The sequence below is a fragment of the Setaria italica genome, chromosome III (assembly GCF_000263155.2).
Source record: "Setaria italica strain Yugu1 chromosome III, Setaria_italica_v2.0, whole genome shotgun sequence".
Lineage (NCBI taxonomy): Eukaryota > Viridiplantae > Streptophyta > Magnoliopsida > Poales > Poaceae > Setaria > Setaria italica.
The window spans coordinates 34,155,329-34,164,181 of record NC_028452.1 but is presented as its reverse complement, the minus strand read 5'-3'; the positions used below and the strand labels follow the sequence as shown (position 1 = coordinate 34,164,181).

General features: G+C 43.9%; 1 protein-coding gene across 1 annotated transcript; it reads left to right on the top strand.

Moving 5' to 3' along the window:
- The first annotated feature begins 286 nt into the window (after positions 1 to 286).
- Positions 287 to 3,531, top strand: LOC101768103 (sulfite oxidase). Its single transcript, XM_004962480.2, has 11 exons — positions 287 to 489; positions 601 to 716; positions 823 to 885; positions 1,018 to 1,136; positions 1,564 to 1,682; positions 1,767 to 1,862; positions 2,063 to 2,173; positions 2,260 to 2,361; positions 2,681 to 2,728; positions 2,816 to 3,031; positions 3,181 to 3,531. The coding sequence occupies exons 1-11, from the start codon at positions 409 to 411 to the stop codon at positions 3,304 to 3,306; spliced, it is 1,197 nt and encodes a 398-aa protein (XP_004962537.1). The 5' UTR covers positions 287 to 408; the 3' UTR covers positions 3,307 to 3,531.
- The last annotated feature ends 5,322 nt before the right edge of the window (positions 3,532 to 8,853 follow it).

Sequence of the window (8,853 nt, the reverse complement as noted above, 5' to 3'; positions counted from 1 at the left end):
CAGCTCTAAACACCGACACTTAGTTAGTGTTTGAGTACGAGACATGTGATTGGTTAGTTAGATTGTTACCATCGTAGGATAAAAAAACTGTAAAGAAAATAAGACTAAATTAATACTTAATGCTAGATTAGGAGTGTGATAGACGCTATCCAAACAATAAGAATTGTTTGATTTCTTGGTTACAAATAAGTTTGTTACCTTTCAAGGCCAGAGGGCTAGAGCTCATGAAATATTTGCAAATAAATAGAGCTGATATAATCAGAATCCAGCTTGGGTCTGAAAACCGTTGGCTGCCGCCTAGGCAGCGTCGAAACCGCTCCATTTCGCATCTCCCTAAAAAAGCCCTCTCCCTCCCGGCGGCCGGAGGCATAGCGAACACCCGTGTCCAGCAGGAAGAACCAAGAAAGGATGGCGCAAGGCGCGCTGCGGGGCCCCTCCGACTACTCCGGCGAGCCCCCTCGTCACCCCTCTCTCCGCATCAACGCCAAGGTTCCCCATTCCATCGATCGCGATCGAACCCACGATTTCACTCTGTTTTTTTTCCTCCCAACCTTCTTGATTCCTCCTCGAAATGGTACTGACAGAGTTCCGGCCGTGCAGGAGCCGTTCAACGCGGAGCCGGCGCGGCGGGACCTGGTGGCGTCGTACATCACCCCCGTCGACCTCTTCTTCAAGCGCAACCACGGCCCCATCCCCGTCCTCGACGACATCCGCAGGTTCTCTGTATCGACGGCTTCGATCGTTCTTGACACGGTAGTAGCTGCTCAGTTGTTGACTGCTTTCCTCGCCTGATCTTTTTTCTATCCGTTGATTCACATGCAGCTACTACGTCACCATCGGTGGCCTCGCGGGCGGGCCGAGGCGGCTCTCGCTGGATGACATCAGGTGCGTGGTGTGGGGGAATCGTTTGATCAGACAGTGCTGCTTCGACTTGCCTGCCTTCTGTTCGATGATATGCCTTGGAGGTGGGCTCAAGTGTTCTGTCTGAATGTTTGCTCTGCTTTGATTTGTTTGCAGGAGGTTGCCAAAGTACAATGTCACTGCCACTCTGCAGTGTGCAGGGAACAGGAGGACGGAGATGAGCAAGAGTAGGAAGGTCAGGGGCGTTGGCTGGGATGTTTGCGCTCTCGGGAATGGTTAGTATGCTTCATTATTGAGTCTCGGAGTCTCAGTAGCACCAGCAGCGACAAGAATCAAGCTTCATTCTATCAGTAAATGTATTCATGAAGTTGCCTTAGCTTTCTCCTGTTCTTTTTTGTTCGTTTAAAAAAAAAGAACAGGAGAAAGCTAAAAAACCTTAGCTTTCTCCTGTTCAATCTTCAGTGGATGAATAGTAGATGCTGACATGCCATGATGTTAAAAATAGTTTTTCTGGCAAACTATTGGTATTCTTTATGATACAGCAAGTATGGTGATTCTTTCTTTTTCTTTTTACATGGAAGGGGCCGTGCCCGAAATTCATTACTTTTGAGCAACGAATTTATAAAAAGTATGCTGATTCTTGTTAAGTTCCTTGTTGGTCCATCATGTCACAACAGTTACTCAAAATATGCTTGATTTCAGCTACTTGGGGAGGAGCTAAATTATCAGATGCCCTTCAGCTCGTTGGTGTGCCATATCATACTGAAATCACTCCATCTGGTGGAAAGCATGTTGAGTTTGTTAGTGTTGATCAGTGTCCAGTGAGTTTTCTGAATGTATTTCTTCAAAGGAGTATAGCAGACTTATTATATCGTGTATAAAATCATACTCACAAACACTGTCAGGAGGAAAAAGGTGGCCCATACAAAGCATCAATTCCCTTGGGCCAGGCAACAAATCCTGCAGCAGACATACTGCTTGCATATGAAATGAATGGTGAGGTAACATTCTTGAATGGGCCCTACAGTCCCAACTTGAATTTACATTATTTAGCTATGTGAATCATGTCTTGGTATATTAATCTCGTTATCTAAGAATAATAATGGCACACTTTCCTGAAAGCCCTCTTACATGATATCCTTGGCTATCCCATTTACATGTGCATATCTGATTCATATCCCAAATATGTTCTGTTACCAAGGTACTCAAGCGTGATCATGGATACCCTCTCCGCGCCATTGTTCCCGGTGTCATTGGTGCCCGTTCTGTGAAATGGTTGGATAGAATTGACATAATCGAGGAAGAGTCTCAGGTTCAGTACTCTAGCTTCATTGTTACATGCAGATGCCTTTTCAGTGCAGCTATAAGATGAATATAACTTATCCCTTCATGATTCAGGGTTTTTTCATGCAAAAAGATTATAAGATGTTCCCTCCATCAGTTGATTGGGATAATATTGTGTGGTCAACCAGGAAGCCCCAAATGGACTACCCAGTTCAGGTGTCTTAATTCTTAACGATCATATCTCCATTCAATTATGAAATCTACTCCTAGGACTAACATCTGGATCTACTGAAGAATTGGGGGATAACCTTGTGTTCATATATTTGTGGTTATATAGTGTTTTGGTATAACCTCAGATTCGAATAAGTGGGCATGTTTCTAATAAACAATATCTAGGAATTGATGTTGTCATATTAAGCAATTAACAGAGTACTGTTATAGATGACCACAAAGGCCTTAAAGCTACTGTGTAGCATGCTAAACTTGTTATGATTTGTCTTTCGTGTACTAATTTTCTGAAACCATGGCATTTCAGTCTGCAATATGTTCTTTGGAAGACATGAGTGCCGTCAAACCAGGACAGGTTACATGGACTACTTCCCTCAGCGTTGCTTTCGACTTACTTTTATGATCTAACTCCCTTAGAACTCATCTTTACCGTATTCTTCAGGTCACTGTTGCTGGATACGCCTTGTCAGGAGGTGGCAGGGGCATTGAGAGGGTTGACATTTCCCCTGACGGTGGTAAGAGTTGGTTAGAGGCACACCGATACCAAAAGAAAGGTGTCCAATATGTGGCTGGTAACGTAACCAGTGATAAGTGGGCATGGGTGCTCTTCAAGGCCATTGTCGATGTCAACAGCGACACTGAGATTGTTGCAAAAGCGGTATTCTTTATTCCTCTCAGTTCCTCCTTCTCCTGTTCATGTTTTTTTTTATCTGTCCAGTTCAAGTTTAGTACAACTTAAGGCCTCCGAATTGCTCATGATACGAAATACACTGAATCTTGTCTGTTCATCTTTCACAAACCTTGCAGGTTGATTCCAGTGCAAACGTGCAACCTGAGAGCGTGGAATCAATCTGGAACCTGAGAGGGATTCTAAACACATGTTGGCATCGCATCCGCCTTCTGGCAACACCTAACCTTAGAAGTTCCATGTGATGTCCCGTCCATCCACATAATTTCATCAGCTCACACTGTTGTTACCAACCCAGCAACTTGGCATTACCATTCCAGTTACAATCTGGCACTGGAGAGAAGAGAGGCAAAAGGTGTCAATAATTCCATCTCCACGTTGTTTAGATGGAAAAATAAATCCCTTATTGTACCATGTTGTCATGTACTCCCTTTTTAGGTTACATAAAGTTAAAATCAGTTTCTCAAGCATTCATGCAGTTCGCTCTAGCCATCCATTTTGGTGGATTTCCTGGCATTTTTTTCTTTCTGAGAAAATAATGTGGTTGCTAAATCCTCAATTCCTTTTTTGTTGTACTTTTTACGCAAGCATTATGCAACGTTTGAAACTGGTAAATGAGTCATAGCCATACTGGACAATATAATATTAGCTGTGTTCCTTCCATAGCCTCACGACAAATGTTGATAAATCTGATATGGTATCAGAAACAGTTGGTAGATGAGGGTAATTTTGTATGCACAATGAACTTGACTTGCCCAGTTGCGCCACCAATTGCTTTGCTTCGAGGAGCAACTCTGAAATTAATTCTTTAATCTGCAGAGTTCTGGTGTTATTTTGATCGATGATCACATAACTCGGAACGAGGCTACCACCAATGTGTTTCTTTCTACTGGTTTTCTCTTTTTGAAATGAGTGTCTGTTTAATTTCTTCATCTACCAGGTTAAAGAAATTGCCGGACACAAAGATGGCAACGGTAAGTGGTGGCTCAGCACCACTTTGTAACGATAAGTGGTGGCAAATTAACGGCATGCAAGAAAAGACAAGAGAAGGAAGACGATACCTGCATGCCAATGCTGAGCCCTGCAGCATGCAAGAAAGAGCCAAACAATGAAGTTTAGAGGTTTCTGAACCTGAAGTGCGTGCATGAAGTAATCCAAAAGGTGGTGTTTAGATATTTCTGAATGCATGCAAGCACTGCATGTAGAAGACAACTGCTGGTGTTTAGGTGTTCCTGTATGCCATGCAAGAAGGAACCAATTGATGGAGTTTAGAGATTCCCTGCTTTCTCTCACATGAGGCATTCATGACTCCCTCGCGCGACTATAAAAGGAGAAGCCAGGAAGAACTCAGGCAAGAGGAGTGCGCGAGAGCCTGAGCCACTGAGTGCAGCTGTCCGCTGTAGTAGTAGCTGCAGTACTCCCACTTTCCACTGTATTCCCGGAACAAGAGTTGTAACGTGGCTGCTGTAAGGTAATACCCGTACGTTCTTGTTCTAAGGCCTGGGGCTTTCTGAAGGAAAAGCCATATGTAAGTAGGTTTGTTTCAATAAATCCTTTGGTAGTCCCGGTTACGAGGTTCCAGTCTTTATGCCTCGGTAGTTCTCAGTTTATTTCCCTAAGGGTGGAGCTGCCTAAAGGTGACATGCGATAGCCAGGATAGATTATCTCTTGAAATAAGACTGCTATAACCATAGTGAGTACCGAGTATGATTTCACAATGGTTGTCTGCAAACCGGCTATCTTGGTCGTCTACAAGAACACATTGTTAAGAAAATAAAATTGGTGATTCCCTGATCCTACAAATAACTCAAGCTCAAAGATCATATTGTGTTGGACGAGGTTCACGAATGCATACTGGACAATTTTTGGTGCTAGTATCTCTAAAGTTTAAAGACCGAACAGGAGAAAATTGCTTTCGTGCAACTGGCGCCCCACCTCGAATTTTCACTTCGCCGTCTCTCCCAATCATAGCCGCCGCACGGTTCGTTCGCTTCGCCAGTCGATGCTGCGGGCCGTCTGATCATTTTCCGTGCGACACCAAGGCGGAAACAACGCCGAAAAAAGCGTCTTCCTTCCATCGTGCCTCAGTCTTTCCCCACATAGAGCGCCACCACGTTGCAATCTATCGTAACCTCCTATCCTCCACCGCTCGTTCGTGCGACCGGAGCCTGCTCATCCATCGCCGCCGTCGTCCACCGCTGCCTACGCCCTTTCGCCGTCATCGCCTTCATCGATCCCCTCGGCTGCTGCTACTGCTGCTGGACGCCCTTTCACCATCATTGCCGTCGCATCAGGGTCTTTGTGTTCTTCTTTTTCCATCACGCTGCACACGTCCGTGCCGCCGGCTGCAGCCGCTGGGACACTGTGCTGTGCTCGCCGCAGCTCCTCATGATGGTGTCCCGGCTTCCTCCTCCACGGCGTGTCGGCCCTCACACAATCCCGACGCCAAGGCCAGCGATCCTGTGCCAGCTGCACCTCCTCACAGCTGTGCTATGCCTTCATATTCTTGGTTCATAATTCTGCACGCCCATGAATTTTGATTGTTATGTTTTCTTTTTGAGGATTGGATTGCAATTATCATGGGTTCATTGAGTTATATAGAGAGAGGATGCATAGGTTAATGAAATTGGTTGATCAGCATATATAGATGGAGCAACATCTGTTCAAAAGAGAATTAGGGCAAGGCAATGGGCAAATTCTACAGTGATATACATTATAAAGTAGTAGAGGATTGGCATATCTTTCTCTAGGCACAAGAATCATCATTGGCATATCTTTCTCTAGGCACAAGAATCATGAGAAAATTCTCTTAATAATAAAATTTACATGTAGTTTTATTCTTGTATTTCTCACATAGTCCGAAACTCTTAGAGAGACTAGGGATGCACAAAAGCCAGTCCGTGCATAAGCTTGGGGTTGGAGAGTATGGATAGAAGAAATACCAGCCATGAGCTTCAAAAAGAGATTGTCCATCTGATCCTTTAGTACAATTCCATGCAAATTCAGTATTGTAGTAGCATGGAACAATTTCAGTACTGTCCATCTGATCCTATACAGCCATGGGACAAACTGGTAAATGAGCTATATAGAGCTAAACATACCTATCAGTTAATAATCAGACCTAATAAAGTACGTAAGTAGACTGGTGGAACCGATCGTTCACAGTAGTTTGTGCTTCTGCAGATTTTGATCAGTTCGCGTCATGCATGCTTGCATGCATTTTGAAATGGATACTACGTACCTTCCCAGCAATTAATTCACCGCAACGTTGTGTTGACGATGGCATTTGGCACTAGCTGTGAGGGCTGTACGAGCGCCTGCCTTGGTTGTGAAGCTCATCAACGTTGTGTTGCAGAATTGTCAATGTTGATGTGTTTAAAATCTCACATTCAGTTATGATGGAAAGCACAATATCCTTCTGACGAATTTTTATCTCCTCAAAATTCACTCTTTGACTTCTTCCATTCAGACAACTTGGCAATTACGGTGTGACACGCTTGCAGGTGACAACACATGGATCCGGGTAACGGGAACAGATGTAGAACTCCATTACAAGATCCGACAAACTCCACCAACCGAGGCATGCATTCTACCTACATGATATATGCAGGCGATCTACTTGTGATATGCAGGCCATCTACATGCGATCGATCTGCAGATTATGTAAAAGGTGATATGCAGGCTATGTATATGTGATGTGCCATTTTCATTGTATAGGTAATCAGGTCCGTCAAGCTGGAGGCCACAGGAGTTTGAGCCTAAGGAGGTTATTAAGAGGCAGAGGGATAATTCCAGAGCTGCATCTATGTCTGATGAACGTAGGAATGTATTAAACAAGAGGCGTCGTGAGTCATACAAGGTGAAGAAAGGGCAAGCATTCAACAATTAGAACAGGTACCTTGTAGACAGGAAGGATGTCGATTTAAACACGCCCTCCCAAGTAACAGGTATTGTTGTAACGTTTCGATGATGTTTCCTCATACACAATTAATTAGCCCTGGGGTTCTTTTTTACTCACCCTCAACCGTACAGATTGCAGTGACATGGTAAACAAGGACAGCCAGCAACCCGATGAAGATATCCATTGGCTGCATAGGATCGATTCGCATCTAATTAAAAGCTAATGATGAGGAAGCCGATGTGGATGTTGATCTCGCCACTGGAGATGCCAGTGAGCCCAATGTACTGGACCCATACGGCCAAGTTTACGCCAATGTCCCGTCAGAGACGCACATGCTGGCGCCGATGGAAAACTGTGAGCACTGCATGCAAAGAAGTTTGGGTTTGAACCGCTTGGATTCTGTTGTCGCAGTGGTGGAAAGATAAATCTGTCGACCTCGACACACCACCGGAGCTCATGAGACTATGGTCAAGTTCGGACGCTGATGCTAGGCACTTCCGTGCGAATATCAGGTTTTTCAATAGTCACTTCTCTTTCACTTCTCTCTATTGTCACCTGGATCGGATGACCGCCAACATGCGAAATCGTGGTGTCTCACTACCGGAAACAGTAAATTCGCCGAGTGTAAAACGTGTGCCGAGTGCAATTTTTCGGGCACTCGGCAAACACAGTCTTTGCCGAGTGTACACAATGAGGCACTCGGCGAATTTAATGCACTCGGCAAAAAGGCGGTTTGCCGAGTGCCAAAAAACAGGCACTCGGCAAACAACTCCTGGACACTCGGCAAAAAATACACACTCGGTAAATCAACAGCGCGTGCGTCGCACGTGCGTCGTCCGTTACCAGGTTGGGCCGGCCGTTACACCTTTGCCGAGTGCTTGCCGTGCGACACTCGGCAAAGTGTGGTTCGCCGAGTGCTAACCGCACACACTCGGCACACTCAAAAGTTCGCCGAGTGCCTCGTATGGACACTCGGCAAACTCAGCACATTGCCGAGTGCCGTCCCAGATGCACTCGGCAAAAAAAAAAAATCCCTCCAACAGCTTCCACACTTTTTCTACTCCCCACGTAGGACATTTGGTTATACATATTAAAAGTTGGTCTATTTTCGGGTCTGTTTGGGATTTTTAATGCTTTGTTTGCATTAATAGGAATTTTTTGATTGAAGTCAAATTTTAACTGCAAGTACTTGAAATAATGGATTGAAATCAGTGAAAAAATCATATTCATATTATGGAGACCGGATTGAGGTCTCAACCAGAAAATGAAGAGAAATTTTGATGATTGTTTTTAAAAAACAGGACCACGAACCTATGGTTCAATGGTTGTTAAATTGTAAAAAAACCAAACGAAATCTGAAAATCACAAGATTTGTCAAGATGTCATTATATTATGTGTGTAGGCTGTGGTAAAAAATTGGGAACATTTCGCCCAATTTCTGACACATGATGCTTAGAAACCGACTAATCTCGTGGAAGGATTCATAGAAGTTAGAAAGGAGCCAATAAGATTTGGTGTCCAAGTGACACTGGAATTAAGAAGTGCCTTCAAATCTTTTTGTATAGGCAACATACAACACAGATTGGTTCATGTCAAAATTTGGAAATTTTTCGGATGCGTTTGATATTTTTTATTGATTAAATGCAATTATAGATTTTTATTAGATATAAATGGAATTTGAGCTATAACTGCATGAAATAATGGAATAATATCGGTATAAAACTAATTTAACAATTTTTGAGTGATTTTGACACGATTTTGAACAAGTATATTAGAAGAAGTCACTAAAAATACGTTACTTCAAGTAACTTTGCCGAGTGCACCCAGAAAACACTCGGCAAAAATGATAGTTTGCCGAGTGTTCTCTGGGTGCACTCGGCAAAGTTGTTGC